This window comes from Myotis lucifugus, unplaced genomic scaffold (genome assembly GCF_000147115.1).
Source record: "Myotis lucifugus unplaced genomic scaffold, Myoluc2.0 scaffold_134, whole genome shotgun sequence".
Taxonomy (NCBI): Eukaryota; Metazoa; Chordata; class Mammalia; order Chiroptera; family Vespertilionidae; genus Myotis; species Myotis lucifugus.
In genome coordinates, this window is record NW_005871182.1 from 2,451,350 (window position 1) to 2,475,231 (window position 23,882).

General features: G+C 39.3%; 2 protein-coding genes across 8 annotated transcripts in view; both read left to right on the forward strand.

The window, feature by feature from the left end:
- Positions 1-1,381, forward strand: part of BIRC6 (baculoviral IAP repeat containing 6) — a 177,162-nt gene extending 175,781 nt beyond the window's left edge. Inside the window, 1 exon segment of the mRNA XM_006094357.3 lies at positions 257-1,381. Coding sequence (XP_006094419.1) covers positions 257-436 — 180 coding nt within the window. The 3' untranslated portion in view covers positions 437-1,381.
- A 3,156-nt stretch (positions 1,382-4,537) lies between these two features.
- Positions 4,538-23,882, forward strand: part of TTC27 (tetratricopeptide repeat domain 27) — a 98,038-nt gene continuing 78,693 nt past the window's right edge. For 4 of the 7 annotated variants that reach the window (XM_006094358.3, XM_023758615.1, XM_023758616.1 and 1 more), the window contains exons 1-5: positions 4,541-4,827; positions 6,009-6,186; positions 8,064-8,193; positions 10,929-11,069; positions 16,324-16,426. In XM_006094358.3, the coding sequence (XP_006094420.1) occupies positions 4,740-4,827; positions 6,009-6,186; positions 8,064-8,193; positions 10,929-11,069; positions 16,324-16,426 (640 nt within the window). In that variant the 5' untranslated portion in view covers positions 4,541-4,739. Of the gene's footprint in view, positions 4,828-6,008; positions 6,187-8,063; positions 8,194-10,928; positions 11,070-16,323; positions 16,427-23,882 lie in introns of all 7 variants that reach the window. The other 3 variants (XM_023758619.1, XR_002830618.1, XM_023758618.1) reach the window with 3 other exon arrangements.

Here is a 23,882-nt window from a genome sequence, read left to right on the forward strand (position 1 = left end):
CCACCATCTCACTAAAACCTTTTGCCATTTAACTTTCATTCACCAGACTACTCAGGGCTTTTCAACATTAATCACTCTGAGAGATGTTTTGCCAACTTTGTCCCCTCTCTGTGACAGTAGTGTAAGAAAAGTGCTCAATAAGTATTTGTTGGCCTGTGCTTTGGATTTTTTTTTTTAAACTTAACTGTTCCCTCAAATGATACTGTGTTAGAATCCCTGCGTTTGCAATTCTGACATCACTCATTTCCCTGTGTAGCGTCACACTGCTCAGCTCCGGGAAGAGCTGCTAAAACTTCCTTGTCCTGACGGCTTGGACCCTGATGTTGAAGATGCCTCGGAAATGTGCAGTGCCACAGCAGGTGCTGAGGGGACGCTCATGCACGATCAGGTCAAACCCTGCAGCAGTAAAGAACTCCCCAGTGACTTCAAATTATGAGCTGCATTGACATGGACTTCATAGACACAAAGGCTTTGAAGCACAAGCCAAATATGTCAATATTTGTATGTAAGAAACTAATTATGTAATAGGTAATGAAGCTGAAACTATACTATGCCCTTACGGAGATCCAGTTTAATTCAAGGTGATCTTTTATTTACCTGTACAAGAGTGTAAACTTTTTTGTGCTTTTATTTTTCAATTGTGAGAACCACTGATTGGTATGTTGAACAAATTTGTGTATACAAAGAATGGATAAATCACTGATATATAAGGGAAACTACCTTAGGAAAGAATGTTTACTGAATGTTTATTTTATTTTTTTTTTACTGTAGAGTGAGAGATTGTTAACAAAGAATATATATTGGTCATTCTTACAACTACTATTTGAAGTCAGCAACTTTTCACTGAATTTGATAGATTTTATGTTTGGCCATATCTTCATGCTCATATTTGATTTCTGAAGACCTACGTACACTTCAATAAAAGTTAATTTACATACTCCTTTTTTGATTTACTGGTACATTTTTTAAATTATAAATCTGCCATAAAAATGTGTTATAGTTGGACACTTGCACTTGTATGGATGAATTTATTACATTCAACATATTTAATTTTATGCCTTCTAATTGCAGAAAAATAAATGAACATGATTTTATTCTATGCCAATATTTGGGCTTGTGAATGTATTTGTTATTTGAATTTAAGTATATGAAAGGAATGGTCAATTTGAAAAGTCACCCTTAAACTGATTTTTTTCCTAAAGGGCTCCTTTTCTTCCTGGACTCTGGTTTTATTACTAAAGTTACCTGTATGCATTAAACACAGGCTCTGTAGAGCAGAGAGGTGGTACCTCTCTGGTGCTGTTACAGTACATTTTGTACCTGCCATATAGGCTCATTTTCATGCAAACTCTTCCTAGAGCCAAATAAATAAAGACTTAGGTGTGCTAGTATGTCTTATTTCTAAAAACAGTTTGCTGTGTGTGAAATACTTGGACACAAAGAATTGAACATTTTCAAGACCTAAGCATGGGAAAGGAAAGGATATTTTTATAAGACCAATTATCACAAAGGAAAAGCTAAGGTGATTTTTGACAGTATTTACAGAAAATAAAGTGGTACATGGGAACCCTGAATCTGGAGCTGACTAGAAGACATATTCTGAACATGAGTTGCTCTCTGAAAGAAGGGGAACTACAAGGTACAGAGCTCCTTAAGCATGGATAAAGGAGGGACAAACAGTATGTGACCAGGAAATCAAAGGTTCTGAAACACAGTATGGAGTTTGTGTTAAGTCTGGTGGGTGGTGAACTCCAAGAATGACAAAATAGAGTCCATTTATAAAAAGTCATTTACCACAGACATGATAGCTAAAATCTCAGTATAAAATTTTCAGCAATAAAAGGTAAAAGAACAGTCATCAATCCTTTAGCCTTTGTTACTGTTTGGTCTGACAGGGTCCCATCAGGGTGGAGAATAAAAGTTGCTGTTAAATGTATTTTCCTCCAATTTTGGATCTTCATCATTAAAATAAGCTTCGGTCATATTCTCCACTCTATACCATTAGTCCTCAGAATGCTATTTTACAAAAAGGAAAGTAACAGTACCAGTACTATAAGGTCCAATTCATGTACATAGTACAGGTTCCTGCAGGTGAGAGTTGAATGACATGAAAATACAATGTTAGTGCAATACGGTAAGTTCTCTGATGGTGTTAGTTGCAGGTAGTGTTGGGAGCACAGACGAGGGACACCTACCTCAGGTAAATCACTAAGGTGATATGGTCAGAGAACACTTCCTGAAGAAACATCCAGAGTCTTGAGGGGTGAGAATAAAGAAATTAGTCAGGGAGAAAGAAGTTGTTCCAGACACGAGAGAGCAAAAGGAGAGCTTGAGTTAATGGCACCACGTTAGATACTATTGGACTTTAAAAATATATATATATTTATTGATTTCAGAAAGGGAGGGAGAGGGAGCGAGATGGAAACATCAGTGATGAGAGAATCATTGATCAGCTGCCTCCTGCATGTCCGGCACTAGGGATGGAGCCTGCAACCTCAAGGTCAGGGCTCAACCACTGAGCCATGATAGTGAGGATGGGGTTGAGGGGGATACATTTTTTATTTTTTTACAATTTCTTTTATTATTTTAAATTTCGTTATTAAGGTTTTACATATGTGCCCTTATCCCCCCATTACCTACCCCCACCCCACTCATGCCCTCAACCCCCCTGGTGTCTCTGTCCATTGGTTAGGGTTAAATGCATACATACAAGTCCTTTAGTTGATCTCTCCCCCTTACCCCCACCCTCCCCTACCTTCCCTCTGAGGTTTGAGGGTCTGATCGATGCTTCTCTGTCCCTGGATCTGTTTTTGTTCATCAGTTTATGTTCATTATATTCCATAAATGAGTGAGATCATGTGATATTTATCTTTCTCTGACTGGCTTATTGCTTAGCATAATGCTCTCCAGTTCCATCCATGCTGTTGCAAATGGTAAGAATTCCTTTTTTACCGCAGCATAGTATTCCATTGTGTAGATGTACCACAGTTTTTTAATCCACTCATCTGCTGATGGGCACTTAGGCTGTTTCCAAATCTCGGCTATGGTGAATTGTGCTGCTATGAACATAGGGGTGCATATATCCTTTCTGACTGGTGTTTCTAGTTTCTTGGGATATATTCCTAGAAGTGGGATCACTGGGTCAAATGGGAGTTCCATTTTTAGTTTTTTGAGGAAACTCCATCTGTTCACAGTGGCTGCACCAGTCTGCATTCCCACCAGCAGTGCACAAGGGTTCCTTTTTCTCCGCATCCTCACCAGCACTTGTTTGATTTGATGATAGCCATTCTGACAGGTGTGAGATGGTACGGCATGGTCGTTTTGATTTGTATCTCTCGGATAGTGACTTTGAGCATGTTTTCATATGTCTCTTGGCCTTCCTTCTGTCTTCTTTCGAAAAGTATTTAAGTCCGTTGCCCATTTTTTGATTGGGTTGTTTATTTTTCTTTTGTTAAGTTGTAGGAGTTCCCTGTAAATGTTGGAGAATTTTTTTCTTCCTCCTTGGGAGTGGGATCGTTTCAGAGATGTATTGCCCTAAATTCTTCCATGAACCCTGTGTGGTGAGGCTTACCCTGCAGGTTTCTCCTGGTGGTGTATGGCATCCTCAGTGCAGGCTCGTCTAAGTCCATTGGGGTGGGAGTGAGGGTGGGGGGAGGGGCACAGTCCCGTCTGCCACATCCCGGCCTCAGAGCTTGGTTTTCACCTAGAGCAGTGGTTCTCAACCTTGGCTGCACATTAGAATCACCTGGGAATCTTTTTAAAATCCTGATTTCTGGGCCTCATCCTCCGGAAATTCTTTGTTACTAATGTTGTGGTCTCACCCCATAACAAAGAAACAGAATTTCTGGAGGATGAGGCCCGGAAATCAGGATTTTAAAAAGATTCCCAGGTGATTGTAATGTGCAGCCAAGGTTGAGACCCACTGACCTAGGGCACTGCTGTGAAGAATAAAGGCGCCCTGTGCTCAGCGCAGGCACGAAGGCTGGCAGGTTTCTGCAGCGTGCAGTACACCCTCCAAAAATTTCCCTGCATCAGCGCGGGCCAGATGTCCCCATCGGGCATAATTTATGTAGTGGCAACGTCAACACCGAATGCTTTCTTTACACTTTAATTCATTAAAAGAATATAAAGACTCTTTTTCTGCGGCCGGGGTTCTTAACCTGGGGTTTAGGGACTCCACAGGGTCTCTCACTTCCATTGACGGTACCCAACTGCTGGTAGTAAAGGCCCACGTGCCCTTTGAGGAAAGAACTACGCCTTCCATCAGGTAGTGAGGAGGGTTCACACCCAAGCAGGTTTGGGAATTAAAGCCGCAGACCTTCCAACGAAGGTGGGTTGGACCGGAACGCCGCACTCCTGCGGGAGCGGCGCCAAGGACTCCACGCCTCCCAGGACGCCTGCAGCCGGCGGCAGCCGCCCCTCGGGGCGGGGCTGAGGCCGGCCGCGCCCTCCAATCCCGTCCATTCCCCGCTCGGGGCGGGGCACCTCCACTGGGCATGCTCAGTATCAGGGCCTTTGGGTTGGTTTTCTAGGCGGAAGCTGGTGCAGTGTCTGTTTTCCCAGGATGCCCCGCGCTGCTGTTATGGCCGCCTCCCTGGGCCGTTATCAGCACATGGGGTTCCACAGGAACTGTCGCCGCTAGACTTCGGCGTCTCTGGACCTTCCTCTTTTCACTTTATTGTGTGACTTCCGTGTGACCGTTTTGGGACCCGGTTTTGGCTGGGGCGACGTCCGGGGTGATGTGGACCCCGGAGCTGGCAGTTTTGAGGGGCTTCCCCACTGAGGCTGAGCGGCAGCAATGGAAGCAGGAGAGAGTCGCCGGCTCAGGTGAGCGAGGCGCACGTGCCAGGGGCTCGGGCCAGCGTCGGCCTGTGAGGAGAAGGGGTGGCAGTGGCTGGGTTCTTATCCCTCCTTGTTTGCTTTCATTTTCCTACCAAAATCTTGTTGATTTCTTAAGGTTCTGGGTTGTTGCATACTTGACATGGTGGGCGTGTCCTCAGCCTCCGTGCTTGTCTTCCCCGCAAACTTCTCACCGCCCAGGTTCAGAAATGATAACAATGGCAACATCCGCTACTTTTCTGACATTTATTTAGTCGTTTGGTCTTTTTTTGTTTGTTTGTTTTCTTTTTTTTCTAGTTGTTTGATCTTTATAATAGACACGAAAGGTAGATGCTACTTTAAATTTGCGGATGAAGGCATTTAACTACTGATTGGTTAAGTAATGTATTCAAGGTTGCTCAGCTTGTAAGCGGAAAAGCTGTGATTCTTCTGAGCAATGCACATTTAACCGAGAGGTAAAGAATTAAAAGGCACATATACTTGTGGGATATAGGCACATCTGATTGTGGTATTTAGGCTGGACCCAAAAGAGAAATAACATTTATGACAGTATATAAGTGTTGTGCGTGTGGGTACACACAAAATAGGTGCCTCAGGATAGGTAGTTTGTGAAGTCTTGTCTGGAACAGTTTCATGGGAGGAAGTCAGACTTGAGCTGATTTTTGATTAAAGGATAAGACTGACAGGTGGAGAAGAGCTGAGCAGGAGAAATCACAAGCGTAAGAGTGTGGAGGCGGGAATGTGCATGAGAAACTAGAGGAGCAGTGAGTGAACCAGCTTTTTTTCAGGGAGTGTAGGGGAGAGGGGTGCTGGGGGTTCCAGGCTGTGAAATGTCTTAGAACTCTGACTATGGAAACTTTTCCATTGTTAGTAGGAATTTTTTTGAATTCCCAGCAGAAGGGTGAGAATACTTATTAATGAGGAATATTATTCCTGGGTCTAACTTCTACTTTGCTACTCCTCATATAGATGAGCTGCTAATTCTAGGAGAAGTAATGTTTGTAGGGTGATGGGAATTGGTCTAGTGCTTTTTGATTAATGTACAGCAAGCATTCTAAATATATACTCTTTTTCATACTAAAATGGTAGATTTACTTGATAGTATTATCCTTTACAGTATGAAAAAAAATTGTTCTTTTGGATTATTGATCTAATTTTTTATATTACAGAGAGTGGATCGTTCCTACAATTGCTGCTAGAAGGGAATTATGAGGCCATATTCTTAAATTCATTGACTCAAAATATTTTTAATTCAACAAAGATAACTGAAGAAAAGATTGACAGCTACCTAGAGAAGCAGATATTAACATTCCTGGATTTCTCACCAGATTTGGACAAAACCCAAAGGTAGAATTTTATTTGAAGTTTTCATAGAGAATGAGCATCTTAATACATTGAATGGAGCTTTGACAGTGTAAGGCACTGATTTAAGCAGTTATTGAAAAACCCAGCTTTACATTTATTCAGGGCTCATAATGTACCAAATAATCAGTGTAAGAGCTTCTGTCCAGGGGACCATTAGAATGAAAAAGTAAAGTGGTGTAGGATGTAAGGGTTTTGTATATGAAATTGGCATGTAATTGGATGGTAACTGTTAACTCACTGAGCTTCCAAATGCTTAGGTCTGATAGTTTTTATCTATAAGCAAGACTTCAGACCTTATTTCCTTTTAACTTGAAAGCATATCCTGTTCATGTTGTTATTTCTAGATTGCTGAGTGATACTTAATAACTTTTTATTATGTTTTAGACTGTTAACTTTCCAGAGATCAGAAAACTTAATGCATTTATCATGGAACCCTTGTTTTACCTTTTTCCACTGAAGTTGATATAATTTTATAGGATTAAGTATAATAGTTACACAGCAGTGAAACCTAAATTTTACTGTTGTAAATTTGTTAGTATACTTCTTTCTTTATTTTCTTGGCATCCACATCAAGTTTTAATTTTCTTTAATATGCATACAATTTTGTTTTACCATTATTCCTAGGCAATGGCGTTTTTTCTTCAACAGACTACTGTACTAAATGTTGAGGTTGTGAACAGGAATAAGACATAATTTGTATCTATAAGGGAGTTCACAAAAGAATGTTACTGGAGGCATTTTCTTTTATTTTAAAGATTAATATCACTCCTTTTCATTTTTATGGTTTACTGGTAGTTTACATTCCTGAAATGGCCGTCCTGATTCTTATTTTGCTGTCTGAAGTATGTGCCAGTATCATAGAAACTGGCTTTGCGGTGCACACACATACATTAATCACTGGGAGAGCAGAATTCTAGCTTGTCATGTAGAGCTGAGAAGAAAGATTTCAGTTGCCTCATTTTGAAGAATTTGAAATTAAACTATATTTGTGGTTGGCCTTGGGGATTTAGATTTTTGGTTGTGACGGCTGTAGTAAGGCTTTAAGATCTTGCTACACACCTGTTTCCCCCAAGTTTCCTAACTTCTAACGAAGCAGGCTCTTTGGTCACATGTTTTCTCTAGTGCTGCTCTTTTTAAAAAAAATACATATTTTTAGTCCTAACCGGTTTGGCTCAGTGGATAGAGCGTCGGCCTGTGGACTGAAAGGTCCCGGGTTCGATTCCGGTCAAGGGCATGTACCTGGGTTGCGGACACATCCCCAGTAGGAGGTGTGCAGGAGGCAGCTGATTGATGTTTCTCTCTGATGTTTCTAACTCTCTATCCCTCTCCCTTCCTCTCTGTAAAAAGTCAAGAAAATATATTTTTAAAAAAACTCTCTATCCCTCTTCCTTCCTCTCTGTAAAAAATCAATCAAATATATTTTTAAAAAATACATATTTTTATTGATTTCATCTTTTAATTATTCATCTTTAAATAATATTTTACATCATATTTTTACTTCTAAAAAATATACTTTCATTGATTTTAGAGAGAACCAGAAAGGGAGAGAGAGATAGAAACATCAATAATGAGAGAGAGAATCATTGATTGGCATGCCTCCTGCATGCCCCCCACTGGGGATTGAGCTCACAACCCCGGGCATGTGCCCTGATTGGGAATCGAACTGTGACCTCCTGGTTCATAGGTTGATGCTCAACCACTGAGCCATGCTGGCCGGGCCAGAAATTTTTTTTTTTAATACTCTCGGATAATCTCATATATTGGTTGATATCTTACATTTTGCGAAATAAAACTGAAATGAAATAGTATGTTGGTGGTTATACAGTGGTTCACATTTATTTCTCTATTCTTATATGCAGACAACAACTGATATTCCTAATTGGTGTGAGCAGTTTGCAACTCTTTGTTCAGAGTAACTGGACGGGGCCTGTGGTTGATTTCCATCCTCAGGAATTCTTGCCATCTGTTTTGTTCCAGCAATTCAGTGAGGTATGCTTCTTGGAAACATCATTGTAGTTATTATTATGTGATCTATTCTTCAGGGACTGATCTCTAGAAACTGGAGTTACCAATTAGTAAGAATGAAACATGATTTTATAGCGTGTACAAAACCTGCCAAGAATGCTTGTTCCTCAATCAGATTTTTGACATATTTCCAGAAGTGTCATTGCCAGTCTCAAACTCCTCTTCAGATGTCCCCATTTTCTGGAGCTCTGTGAGCTGCTCTTTTTTTAAAGCACAGGCAGCTGTACCAGTTGCTCATATATATAGATGCATATGTTACCACAATTAAATAACGGTCTTTTCTGGCAAAGCAACAGATCTGGAAATCTGTTGCAGGTAAGTTTTGCTGCAATGCTTAGGAATGGTTCCCAGGGGTGAGTTCCTTTATCTTACAAATACTATCTTAAGTGCCTGGCACAGAGGCCTCCCTGTTGACATTATTATTATCATCCGTACATGAAGACCATGTTATTGACTGGAATCAGTAGATCATCAGTAGAGCTTGCAGTTTGAATTCCTCAGGCATTTTTGAGCACATATGCCTAGGGCTTGGTGAATATGACATGCTCCCCAAAGAAGTGTGGTAACTTTGATTTATCCAGCCACCTCAGAGATCTTGAACATAGTGATTAACCACTCAGCCTTGGCACCCAAAGCTTATGCAGCGAAAGGGGCCTGTGTACTGTTACCCGGTGTCTCAGAATTAGAAATAGCAAATGAAAGGAATGGAGTTACTGAGATAAATGTTAGTAATTTGGTGGTGAGGTGGAAAGAGAAGAGGTACAAAAGCAGCCATAATCTGAAAGCCATTATAATGAGTTGTGTATATATAGGTTTCAAAGGTACAATTCTATAATATATCATCTGTATATTGCATTGTGTGTTTACCACCCAAAGTCGAGTCTCTTTCTGTCACCGTGTATCTGACCCCCTTTTTACCCTTTTCTACACTCTCCCACCTCCCATTCCCTCTGGTAACCACATACTGTTATTTGTGGCATGGGTTTTGTGTGTTTGTCTTGTTTGTTCATTTGTTGCTTTTAATTTTATAGATCTTATTTTGCTAAGTGAAGTAAGTCATATAGAAAAAGTCAAGAGCCATATGATTTCAATCATATATGGGATATAAAGCTGATTCATCTTTCTTAGCTCTTGCAATGCACAAATATTTGTGAATATACTTTGTGGTCATGGAGTCTAGTCACCAAAGCCAGATGAAATTCCCCTGCCTCTAATTTACGGCCTTGTGTCAGTGCAAAGGCTGGGAGTGATCCTGGTCCTGAACTTGAGGCCTTCCTAATGCCTTCCATGGCCCTGACCTTGCTGAGTGGCAGGAAGAGGTAGAGAGATCCCTAGGGAGGCAGCATGTGGTGGGAAAAACATTGGTTTGGGAGTTGGAAAACTTGGACTATAACTCTTTATTCAGACCCTAAGTTATGTGTGATATGGGGCTTCACTTAACTTTTTTGGATCTGTTGCCTCACTTCTAAAATTGAGGCAGTTGGAAATTACTTTGAAATAGTTACTTAATTATTGAATTAAAAAAAAATTCCTTCTGTCCTTAGTGGAGTTAGTAAGCTTATGTGTGGTTTGGTGGGAGTCATTCATGTTGTTTTTATTCCTCTATTATACTTCTCAGTATAATTATCATAAGAATTCTATGAGGTATAGTTTCTATTATTTCATTTTATAATTGATGAAACTGAGGCTTCAGTTAAAAAATTTATCTGTCTACACACTGATAAGAAGCAGACAAAGGACACCATCCTGTCTCTGAGATTAGAGCCCATATTCCTAATAGTTAAGCATCCCTGCTGTCTGTTTTGTGGAAGCTGTCGCAATTGTGCAGTTCACATTTTAAAAACATTTAGGAAATCTGTGCAGTCAAGGGGGTAGTTTTCACAGGCATCCCTTTTTTGCAGCTTTTTTAAAACAATACTTTTTCTTTCTTTCTTTCTTTCTTTCTTTCTTTCTTTCTTTCTTTCTTTCTTTCTTTTTTTTTTTTTTTTTCAGCTTTCTGTTCTCTGCTCCTTGGTTGTGTGCCTGCTCAGCACTTGCTATGTAAGACCTTGTTGGCTTGATAGAAATTATGGAGCAGTCGTGCTTTGTAATGACATTTGCCAGCTAATGAAGCATATGTAAAATGTGTTTACAGTACTTTAACTAGGGATGCTTTTTTTAAAAAAAATTGATTTTTTACAGAGAAGAAGAGAGAGGGATAGAGAGGTAGAAACATCAATGAGAGAGAAACATCGATCAGCTGCCTCCTGCACACCTCCCACTGGGGATGTGCCCGCAACCAAGGTACATGCCCTTGACCGGAATTGAACCTGGGACCCTTCAGTCCGCAGGCCGACGCTCCATCCCCTGAGCCAAACCTGTTAGGGCTAGGGATGCTTTTTATTGAGATGACATTTTGTTGTAAGTAAATCTATAAAGTCATGATGCCTCTTCAGTATTAGTATTGTCTTGAGCTCCCTGTTCCTCTGAAGCACAGCAGATGGCTGGCTCTCTGTCAGGGCCGGCTGGATTTGTAGATCCCTCAGGGCATTTATGATGTTATGATTCTGCCCAGCGCCAATTACTGTGTAATAGATTAATGTATTTGCTTCAGAACTGGAGTAACTGGAAAATATGTGTAATTACAAGACATAAAGATTAATGATATTTTGTTAAATTATATCTTCTTAGATTACAATTTTTTTATTTTTATTTTTTAGGTGAAAGGACTGGATGCAGTTGTTCTGAGTCTGCTCATTCTTGATGGTGAATCAATCTACAGCCTGACCTCAAAGCCTATACTGCTGTTATTAGCACGCATTATCCTAGTGAATGTAAGACATAAACTGACAGCACTTCAGGTAAGGGAAGACAAGGAGCCAGGAGGTTCATACCCAGGTGTGACTTTTGTGCTGATTAGATCAGACTTTAGGTGTGATGTTGATGATATCTTAACATATTTACTGTCTAAGTTGCCTTGTAGGTATTTAATTTTAAAACCTGATAAACATAAGCAAAAGCTTTCTCACCTCATGATTTTCATCTAGTATAAAATGAGATTATTTTGAATCTCTTTAATAGGATTGTAAAGTATGTGTGTATTTAACATGTATGCATATATGTAAACGTTCCTTCTCTGAATCTGAAAACATCCTTCATAGTCTTTTATGAATTTCATGTAAGATAATGAGCAATAGGCAGAGTTTAGCACTGTCGATCTCAGAGGATCTTAGTTACTGTTTTCTGGCTCATATCCAGCCTTGTTTCATTATTTGGGTTGGGTTTAGTAGAGCATTTGTTGAGAATCTGACATGGTTTTCTTAAGTCATGTGTAAATTAGTGAGAAGAAGCACTAAGACTCAGGAGGCTAAACAGGCAGTAGTAGGAGGCGACAAAATCACAAGAAATACAAAGAAAGTCTTTGGAGGTTTAGAGGAGGTGTCACCTGTGCTTTGTGCAGGCTGTTTTAATTCCTGGAGTCTCTATAACTATTCAGCTTTGCATTGTAGTGTAAAAGCAGCTGGACACTGTGTGAACGAATGGGTGTGACTGTGTTGTACCAATAAAGCTTTATTTATGTTCACTAAATTTTTAATTTTAGCCTCAGCAGTTGGCTCAGTTGATTGGAGTGTTGTTCTGTACACCAAAGGCTGTAGGTTTGATTCCCAGTCAGGGCACATACCTAGGTTGTGGTTTCCATCGCCAGTTGGGGTGTGTACAGGAGACAACTAAACAATGTTTCTCTCTCTCTCTTTCTCTCTCTCTCTCTCTCTCTCTTCCTCTCTCTCTGCTACCGTCTCTCTAAAAAAAATCAATAAACATAAACTTGGGTGAGGATTAAAATAATTAATTTTATATATTTTCACATGTTACAATATGTTATCCTTCTTTTGTATTTTGGAATGATTTAAAAGTGTAAAGCTGTTCTGACTCCTTGGGCTGTATAAATGCTGGTGGTGGGCTGCATTTGGCCCGTGGGCTACATCTTGCTTGCTCCTGTTCTGATTGCTGCAGCTTGGGGACTCAGACCCTGTATTGCCAATAGTAAATCTAAGTTTTATGTGAAGTCTCCCAATTTCTAAGTGTTGGCTGAAAAATTTTAAGAAACACAATGTTTCTGTGGCAAAATGTAGACTTGGTTTGTACTGTATGAGGGCTTGCTTTCATGAGCACTTAAGTTTTAGACAGAGAAGAGGCAAGAAGGGAAGTGATAGCTCTATCTACAAGTCTCATGAGAGCCAAAGATTTATTTGGAATCAGTTGCTCTGGAAGGGTTTCTAATTGATGTGTTTCAACATGTCCTAGCAGATAGAAGGTCTTATCATTGTTTTCTTAGCAACATTAGTTTGAATTAAAAAATGTTTCCCTAGTTGATCTGAGTTAAATGGTCCTATAGACCAGCGGTCGCCAACCTTTCGTACCTCACGGACCACCAGTGATCCGTGGACCACTGGTTGGCGACCACTGCTATAGACTAAGTAGTATGTACTTGGCTTTGAAGAAAGTATCAACAAGGATGAGGCTACCAGATGGCAGAATTTTCTTTCTAGTGAGACTAATGGTCATTAATGAGTGAATGAGACAATTTTAAGTTTTGTTGGTGGAAAACTTTCATCAGCAAGTTTGTTAAGCATCACTTGAATAAAGATACATGTACTATCAGCAACTAGCAGAACAAGTTAACATGTGGTCGTACTTGGTAGGGTTGGAGAGACAAGTTACCTGAATTTCTTGGCATGTGCTTAACTTTGACTTCAGCTTTTAACCCTGTTTTCTTGTTGTACATCGCTATGCAAAACAAAGATCATTCTGTGCTGAAACCTGGCCTTTCAGTTGAAACATTCGAGTTTTTTTCTCTTTGGGTCTTGGATGTATTAGTCTCTAAATGATGATGTTAAAAGTGACTTTAATAAATGAAGGTAAAATGATTACAAAGCACAACGTACTTATCCAAGTTAATTTTAATCTTTTGAATTGATTTTGAATAAGTTGGCTCCTTGGAAATGTATCAAGTTGTGTATTGCAGTATTACTTTTATGGAACTGTAAATGATGATTTTCCCCTGCCCTCTAACTTGTGAAATATTCCATAATACTAGTAATATGTAAATGTGGAGTGAAAAGAATCCTGGCTTTGAAATCACACCAGTTTGTCTGGCTCAGCCACTTAACAACTGTGTGACCTTATGCTAGTTAATTTCTCTGAATTCCAGTTCCCTTGTTGATAAAATGGAGTAAGTCAGCAGGCATTTATTGGGTGTCTTTGAGTACAGGAATGCCCCTGCCTTCTAGGAGGTTATTGACTAGTGTGACTTCTCCATCAGAACATTCTGTAGTAAGCCCTGTAATCAGGAGGCAGGATCTAGAAACCATCTAAAGGAAGGCTTCAAATTCTCTTATTTATGAATGACTCAAATGTTCTTTTAAGCAATTCTTGGCAAATAGAAAAAGGCACTTTTATTTTCTAGTAGAACATAAGCTATGCTTTATTTGTTTTGCAACCCGCTTCTATATAAAGATTTTGGGTTAAGAATTAGTTTTATAGATCTGATTTAAAAAAATATGTATATATTTTTTATTTATTTCAGAGAGGAAGAAAGAGGGAGAGAGAGATAGAAACATCAATGTCTCATTGAGATTCTAGCCTGCAACCAGGGCATGTGCCTGACTGGGAATCAAACCGTGAATTTTTGGTTGATAGGTTGATGCTCAACTACTGAGCCACACACCACCTGGGCTAGATCTGATTTTTAAGAGTTCAGCATCTTATGTTGTATGTTTTCTTACAAAGGCAGTCTCTTTGGATCTATCTAAATTCCCATATGTAGAAAAGGAAAGACTCTGCTGCCAAACCTGACTCACTTATTGCTGACAGAGGATAAGGAATAATTGATGTGTACACTGACTTCATTAGCTTTACTGATAGGAACAGAATGAGGCAACACCCAGTGAATTACATTAACAATGATGTGAAACTTCTTTCTATTAGATAATTCTATCTTTCCTTACATGGAAGAAGGAAACCACATTAATAATTATGTCATAGATTCAAAATTCATTTGTCATTGTGTCATTGTTGCAACTGTTGTGGTGTACAGCAGTTTAGAAGGGGAACCAGGCAGTTTTACCTCTTAATCAAATGCAAAAGTTAAGTTCAAGTAAAACTTGGTAATTAAGCATGACCTCCCATTAGTAGCTATTGCTTTTTTATAAAAAGTAAAATTAATTTCTCACAGCTTTACACAATATAATTCAAAATAAGTTTTAATTTAGATGATCTAGTGCATGATCATGTTTAATACTTTAATCTGTATGTGTGTGTGTATATATATATGTGTGTGTGTGTATATATATATATATATACACACACACACATATATATATATAAAAGCCTAAGTGACCATTATGACCAGTTGACCTAATGACTGGTCGACCGATCACTATGACATGCACTGACCACCAGGGGGCAGACGCTCAATGCAGGAGCTGCCCCCTGGTGGTCAGTGCACTCCCACAGCCAACCTCCCAAGGCCGGCCAACCTCCCGCAGTCCCTCCCCTGGGCCTGCCGGCCCCAATTGGCCCTGATTGCTAGCCAGGCCGAGGGACCTGTCACCCATGCACAAATTCGTGCACCGGGCCTCTAGTGCGTCTATGAAAAATGGAACTTGTACACACACGCACATTCAGAGGAAGATGTAGAAGAATATGAGCCTTTCTCGTGGATTTTTCTGAGAAAGAACGATGGCATTGGGGCAGCAGAAGAGAGATATTCACTCTTCACTGTGTTAGCTTATGTATTGCCAGTTGTTTGTTGTTTTTCTTTTTTTAAATAAAGATGTATTGATAAGTAAGAACAAGCATCAGAGAAGAGAGAAAAAAAACCACTGTGTTCTTAGCCTGTGAATTAGTCAAGACAATGTATAAAATGCAGTCTTTATCCTTAAAAAATGTATGGATTAGGTAGAGTTGTACATTTGAAAAACAAGAGCTGTCCAATGTGGTCTAACTTCTAGGAGCAGTGTAGAAGCTCAGAAGTGAGAGCCCAGAGTGCGTCACACTAGTGGGACAGGGCTTCATGGGAGAGGTTTCACAGACGTGTGGAAGGGAACGCCCCGGTTTTGGACAAAATCTGAATGAATCCAGTGTATTTCTTACTTGGTAGTTTGTGCAAAACACATTGCTTTGGGGAAGATACAGAGATGAGTAAGACATGATTTCTCATCTTGTTGGGTAAATGGTGGACAGCACCGAAAGCTAGGGGTGACATACAGGATCACAGTGGAGTGTGCTTGCAAAGGGAGGTACAAATATATGCTGGGAGTGTAAATGAAGGAAAATGACCACCCCACACCCCCCTGGAGGTTCTTTTTTTTTGATTTTAGAAAGAGAGCAAGGGAGAAGGAGAGAGAGATAGAAACATCGATCGGCTGCCTCCTGCAAGCCCCCTACTGGGGCCTGCAACCCGGGCATGTGCCTTGATTGGGAATTGAACCAGTGACCTCTTGCTGCATGGGACCATGCTCAATCCACTGAGCCATACTGGCCAAGCTCCCCCTAGGACAGCGGTTCTCAACCTGTGGGTCGCGACCCCTTTGGCGGTCGAACGACCCTTTCACAGGGGTTGCCTAAGACCATCCTGCATATCAGATATTTACATTACGATTCATAACAGTAGCAACATTACAGTTATGAAGTAGCAACAAAAATAATTTTATGGTTGGGTCACAACATGAGGAACTGTATTTAAAGGGCCAGGAGGTTGAGAACCACTGCCTTAGGAGGTTCTTGCGGGAGGCCTTCTGGAACTGTTGGTGCTGACAGAAAACAGTGTGGTTGCAGCAGACATTTTAGTGGGGGATATGGTGAGTTTGAAATGGTGTCAGGAAGCCCAGTGGACTAAAAGAACAGGCTTTGAGAGAACAGAGGAGAGGGATGTTCTTGTGGAAGATGTAGAAGCGGATTTGAGTATTATTACTGAAGACATAGCAGTGGTTTGGGAAGCTTATTGAGTAAGGTCAATTTCACAAATGTAAAAAAAAATCATTTCAATTAATGTAAAAGATATTTTGCAAAGGGTCCCTTTATTTCAACATACATGGTGCTTTCTTTTTCTAGAGCTTGCCTTGGTGGACTTTGAGGTGTGTGAATGTTCACCAGCAGTTGCTTGAGGAACGCTCACCTCAGCTTTTTGCTCTTGCCGAAGGTTGTATTGATCAAGGTATGTAGCAGGTTTTTATTGGATGTGGGCATGTAACTCCATTTTTAATTTCTTGGCTGAGACATTCCTTTTTAGCTTATCCTTTGATAGGTAATAGTGACTTTATTTGAAGTTTTTTTTTTTTTCTGGAGGTGGAATATTAAATTATTAGGGTGTCAGATTATAGAACTTCTTTTATTTTTGCATTTTTTAAAAAAAAAGGCAATTATTATCATTTATGTTACCTACTTAGAAGGAATGATTTGTTCTATGCAAGTCACCATGATTTTATCATGAATTGCTTAAAGGTATTTTAATATTTTCCTCTGTTCTTTAATTTAAGAGGTCTTTTTGCAAGAGCAAAAACAAGCATAAGCTTCCTTTATTAAAAAAAATCCTTAACTCAAACTGGAGTAAATTGTGCCAACTTGCGTGCAGAATAGGAAATTATTTATCCTATATCCTATTAAGTACATGAAGAAAAGCTTTCTTTTTTTAAAACTTTTGGTGGAAAATACTTTTTATTGAGGGTGACAGTGGATAGAGAGACATTTTTACATTTTGTTTCATTATTGTTTTCTTCTTTTAAAATTGATTTTTTGAAATTATTTTTTATTTTTCAATTACAGTTGACATACAATATTAATTTCAGGTGTACAACCCAGTGATTAGACAAAGGTCGATCAGATACACTAGACAGGACATTAATTTGTGCAGTAATAAATATAGTAAACTAGGTGATCAGTTGAAACTAATTTCTCAAGTTTTTATTTTGTTCTAGAACAGAAATACATAAGTATATGCTAATATTAGATAAAGTGAACCATCTATATTTGATTCAATAAGGAAGATATTTGAATCTATAATACTATAGATTTTAATAATCTATAATAACTGATTCATTTATGTTGTTTATATTAGGACTTGGTTTATATTTTTCCAGGACTTTAGGTAATATAAGACTATGGAACGAGCAAGGGCATTTTAGAATAAACTTTGTCTCTATTAAAAAGTATTTACCAGTATTCTGCCCTAGGCAGTTTGACTCAATGGTTTGAGTGTTGGCCCTTGGACGGAAGGGTTGCAGGTTTGATTCCAGTCAAGGGCATGTACCTCGGTTGCAGGCTCAATCCCCGGCCCCTGGTCGGAGTGTGTGCAGGAGGCAACCAGTCGATGTGTCTCTCTCTGTCTCTCCCCCTCCTTTCTACTCTCTGTAAAAAAAATGGAAAAAGTATCCTTGGGTGAGGATTCAAATAAATAATAATAATAAAATAAATACACTTTTCTTTATGTTAAAAAAAGTATTTATTCTGAGCTTCAACTTTGTATATTTAAAATTTTTTTATTCTGCCACTGGATTTACTTATTTATTGTTACATGCAATAAACATTAGTATTTCAAGAAAAATAATTTTAAATATAATATTACATGCAAAAAAAGTTAATAGTTCAAGAAAAAAGATTTTAAATATAATAATATTACCAAAACTGTATTAACATAGTATAGTATCACAAAAGTTGTAGGAAATATTTAAAATCTGCAAATAACAGGATTACTTCTATTATATTCTCAAATATTGTTTTCTCTGGCTCTATTTTGGTTCATCAGTTTATGTTGTTCATTACATTCCACAAGTGAGTGAGATCATGTGATATTTATCTTTCTCCAACTGGCTTATTTCGCTTAGCATAATGCTCTCCAGGTCCATCCATGCTGTTGCAAATGGTAAGAGTTCCTTCTTTTTTTACAGCAGTGTAGCATTCCATTGTATAGATGTACAACAGTTTGTTTTTTTAAAAATATATTTTATTGATTTTTTTATAGAGAGGAAGGGAGAGGGATAGAGAGTTAGAAACATCGATGAGAGAGAAACATAGATCAGCTGCCTCCTGAACACCCCCTACTGGGGATGTGCCCAAAACCAAAGTACATGCCCTTGACCGGAATCAAACCTGGGGCCCTTCAGTCCGCAGGCCGACGCTCTATCCACTGAGCCAGATTCGTCAGGGCAGTACCACAGTTTTTAATTCACTCATCTGCTGATGGGCACTTAGGTGTTTGCAATCATAGCTATTGTAAATTGTGCTGCTATGAACATAGAGGTGCATATAATTCTTTCTGATTGGTGTTTCTGATTTCTTGGGATATGTTCCTAGAAGTGGGATTACTGGGTCAAATGGGAGTTCCATTTTTAATTTTTTGAGGAAACTCCATACTGTTTTCCACAGTGGTTGCACCAGTCTGCATTCCCACCAGCAAGAGGGTTCCTTTTTCTCAGCATCCTCGCCAGCACTTGTCGTTTGTTGATTTGTTGATGACAGCTATTCTCTGCCACTGGATTTAAACCTGACATTTAGTAGCAGATTAATTGATTTATTTATTTGAGAGAGAGGAACTTATATTTGTTGTTCCACTTATGCATTCATTGGTTGATCCTTTTTTTTAATTTGATTTTTAGAGAGAGAGAAACATCGATGTGAGAAACATCGATCGGTTGCTTCCCATAGCACCCCAAACCAGGGATCGAACCTGCAACCTGTGTATGTGCCCTGACTGGGAATCAGATCAGCAACCATTCGGTGCACAGGACGATGCTCAGTCAACTGAACTACATAGCCAGGGCTGGTAGCTAACATTTTTTCCTTTCTGTTAATTCTCAACCAAGGATATTTTTCCACTGAGGCTATTTTTCCATCAGTTTTTTGAAAGAGCAGAAGGGAAGAAGGGAGAGAGAGAGAGAGAGAGGAAAGGAGGGAGGGAGGGAGAGAGAGAAACATTGATGTGAGAGACACATTGGTTATCTCCTGAACATGCTGTATCCACTGAGCCAAGCCGTCTAGGGGTCTATATGTACTTTTTAGGGGGAACTCTTTCTATTAGTCCTCCATCTCAATTGCAGATTTGACCTAATTTAATTTCTGTATAAGAAATTTTTAAAATGTAAAATATTATAGAAGTATGAGGAAATTGATCCTATCCAGATACCATGTGGTACTTTGAATCATTTCATAATAGTGTTGCCTAGGTATGGCATTCTCTTCAAAATGGAATATCAAGTGGGACTTGGAGAAAACTGAAACCCGATGCCTGTTTAGCAGATATGTCTTGTCCTCTTTCTGTTTTTAGTGAAATGAAAATGTGTAGACTATGTCTCCCCCCATTCATGTCTTTGCATATTTTTTAAGTAAGAGATACTCTGTAAACAAACTTTGTGCAAGGGAGAAATAGGAGTGTGTGTGTGGGGGGGGGAGGGGGGCGGTAAGCAGCTAGTTAATAAATTGGGTAAAGTTTTGAAAGCCAGGGATGAGCTGAATGTCATTGAAAGTAATGGGGGAAAAGTTGATTTTTTCCCCCCATAGGTTATTGAAAACATTTGGAGGAGGATGGCATCAGGATTCAGCTCCTATTTAATTTTAAAAAAGGTAGTTACAGCCTACTTCGTAGGATATTATACAGTTTCCTATGTTTTATTATACTTTCATGGAAAATTTGTAAATGAACAAAAACTAAGGTATCACTGGCAGTTTTTTTTTTTTTTTTTTAAGGAAATGAAGTTTGGTATAGCCATTGGTGCAGATTTATTCTGTATTATGTAAATCTACATTAATGGCTGTCTCTTTACCATATCTCTGGCTAATGTTCATAATGATGACTCTTTATTAAGAAAAGAAGAACATACCTTCTTTATGTGCTATTTTTAAAGGCAGGAACCACAATGGTGTATTTTAGAGAGAATTCTAAGGTAAAATTAAGTTTCTGAACAGAAAGGCTTAATAACTAAGATATTGGAAAATATGACTGTAACTGACTCATTCCCCAAGTGGTCTCAGTTCCTTTCTGCAGTGTATTGTAGCATATCATTTGCTTTGCTTTACAACTCAGAATTTTTTATGTTGCTATTCTAGGCTAATCAACGACATTTTTCATGTTATCTAGTCATAAATTGGTCCATTTGGCTATGTCTAAATAGGTCTGTAGATAGTCTTAACCTACAACATTTCATAAACAATTTTATTTAAAAAATGTTTTGTTCTGGGATTTGACCCAAGTGTTAACCAAGCAGTCAGTTATAACTGAAATACTGTTCAGTGTCCAGGGAAGAATATTATATTTGAAATGTTGCCCTTGAGGGATCATCAGAAAGTTGGGAGGATTTTTTTGCAGTCTATGAAACAGAGCAAGTATATTATCAGCAACTGTGATCTTTATCTTTTGGTCCAAGAATGTTGCATCAGTACGATGTAGTGGAATAGAGTGCATCAGAGTGTCAGCTGGACTGATCCCGTCTATGAAGGAGTAAGTTGGAATCTTGAGGAGTTTGTCTCTCAGCATCATGTAAAGCACTCTTGGATGTCACACTCATGAAACCGTGGTTCTCTAAAGACTGGTTAGGGATGCACAACCATTTATTGTAGGCTTTGATACTGAAAATGCATGAGCCATAATATTGCAGTTTAGCTGATTGAAGATGAGCTCATGAAGAAGTCACTGTCTAAGAGAAAACAGGTTAAAATGCTTTGTTCAAGGGTTCTGTTGTGACATCTACAGGCAGTTGTGTGACTTTAGGGTCAAATTGTTCCCACATTGAAAGAGTTCAAGAGATTAGTTTCTTGGTGGCTGATATATGCGTTTACTTTTAAAATAATTTGATACTTTAGAATGAATGTTATTAATCATGCTAAATATGGTTATCCTATATAATAAAAGGCTAATATTCAAATTGACCAGACGGTAGACTGACCAGTCACTATGACTTGCACTGACCACCAGGGGGCAGATGCTCAATGCAGGAGCTCCCCCCTGGTGGTCAGTGCGCTCCCACAGGGGGAGCACCACTCAGCCAGAAGCCAGGCTCACGCCTAGCTAGCGTAGCAGCGGTGGCAGGTGGCGGGAGCCTCTCCGGCCTCTGCGACAGCGCTAAGGATGTCCGACTACCATCAGTTGGACATCCCTCGAGGGCTCCCGGACTGCGAGAGGGCGCAGGCCCTGCTGAGAGACCCGCTCTCCCCCCTCACCTCTCCAGTGCACAAATTTCATGCACCGGGCCTCTAGTCTAATTATAATTATCCATAGGGATTTCATTTTAACACAGCATTCACATACTCTCATGAGAACAGATTTTGATTTTAGCATATGTTTTAAATGTACTGGTTGAGGGTTTGATTTAGAAGGTCATGAATATTCATTTTCATGTACTTACTGATTTGTTAAAACAATAAGTGTACTTCTGTTGCATCAACATGTTCTTCTTTTTATTTAAACCTTGAGTCATCCAAAGCTCAAAACTTTGTGTTCATAGTTGATTCGTTGTTTTCCTTCATTCTGTGTATCTAGCCAGTTCTTAAATCTTATCAGTTCTTCCCTAAGGATCCCCATATCCATCCTTCTTTTCTCTTTCTACAACTCTTATCCTAGTCCACTTCTGAAATCTTTCATTTGGAAAGGGCCTTTAGAGCAGCGGTTGCCAACCTTTCAGACCTCACAGACCACCATGGTCTACGCACCACTAGTTGGCGACCGCTGCTTTAGAGATTATTTTGTCCAGTTAACTAACTCATTTACAAAGAATTGAGACTCAGAGAGACTGTCCAAGAACCAGAACTATGATCTGGAGTTTCTGACTCTAATTACAGTTCTCCAGAATGGTCACTAGGGCAGAATTCTAGTATCTAATAGTGATAGTGCAGTTAACATTTCTGTAATGCTTACTCTATACCAAGCACTGTTCTAATCTTTTTTTTTTAAAAATATATTTTATTGATTTTTTTACAGAGAGGAAGGGAGAGAGATAGAGAGTTAGAAACATCGATGAGAGAGAACCATCGACCAGCTGCCTCCTGCACGCCCCCTACCGGGGATGTGCCCGCAACCCAGGTACGTGCCCTTGACCGGAATCAAACCTGGGACCCTTCAGTCCGCAGGCCGACGCTCTATCCACTGAGCCAAACCGGTTTCGGCTGTTCTAATCTTTAAATATATTAACTAATTTATCCTTAATAACTCTTACGAGATGATGCTAAAGAGTTGACATAGGGTAGTATGGATGTGGTGGGTATAGTGTGCTTTTTTAAACAGCATTTTAAAAGTATAATTAACCTATAATAAGTCTCATTTAAAGTATACAATTGATGACATTTTACATATGCATTCCCATGAAATTGTCACAGTCGAGAAAATTAACAGAACATAGTGTTTTAAGATCTGGCTTTTAGTTGCTATTCTGTCATTGACTCCCTGTGTAACCTCAGATAACTTATCTAACTTCCAAACCAAGGTTCTCTTCCATGTAAAAATGATCTTTGAATCTTTTCCAGGCAAAAATAATTTGATTCTTTGTAGGCCATCATTCTACCCATCCTAATGCTGTAATCTGTTGGAAAATTGTATCAAAAAAGTCATCTCCTCTTTTCTTGGGCACTTTCCAAGATGACTCTTGAGAGGGAGTCCACTCCATTTTTAGGATCAATAATTGCTACAAAGTGCTTCCTTTTATTAATAAAAATATCTGTTATTTTGCCACAATTGCTAGCTAGAGCTCCTGTCCAGTATAGTGGCTACTAGCCACACGTGACTATTTAAAATAAAATCAAGTGAAATAAATGAATTAAAGACTTGAGTTCCTCAGTTTCACTAGCCACATTTCAAGTGCTCAGAGAGCAGGTGGCACTAATGGCTATCATTTTGGAGAGTGCAGCTATAAAATACTTACGTCATCACCAATGACTTAGTGAACTGCACTGCTGTGGAGCAACGGAGATGGTGGGATAGGTCTAGTCCTGCATGGCCAGCCCTCCAGTTACTTAAGGCCACTATCGTTATTACTTCATGTCCGAAAGATTGCACCTCCCCTGTAGGCTCTTTTTCGCCCTTTGTTCCTTGTCCCTGTACATCAGTACTGGATTGGTTTTCCTAAATAGCAATTTCATCATGCCACTTTTTTAATAGGAAAAATCTTCAATTATTCCCAGTTTTATTCGTGCCTTTCTGTTGCCTGCCATATTTGATATTTAGTAAAAATACTATGTATTTTTTTAATGCTTGCTGTGTTCCAGTCACTGTGCTAGGTGCTGGGGATGTCAGTGAACTCACTGGGATAGGTGCTAGAATAGGAAGAAAAAGGCATAAAGAGGAAGGAATGAAGGAAAGGATGTGATTAGTCTAAACGTGAGAGATCAGCGAAGGCTTCACAAAGTGTTTGATGTTTGAACTGACTTTTTAAGAACCAGTGAGAATTTATTAGGTGGAGAAGTTGGACAGGGTATACAATATGTACAAAGAGAGGCAGAGAGACTTGGAATGTCTGTGTTTGGGAATTGCAGGAGCAGATGTGAGGGGTTGTGTATCAGGTTGAATTAGACCTTGGATCACTAGGACATTGGATTTCCATCTTGGTGGTGATAGCCATCAAAGGATTGCTAAATATCTGCTCATCCCAAGCCTTTCCTCCTCCTCTCATCTCTCAAGGTCTCTGTGTCTC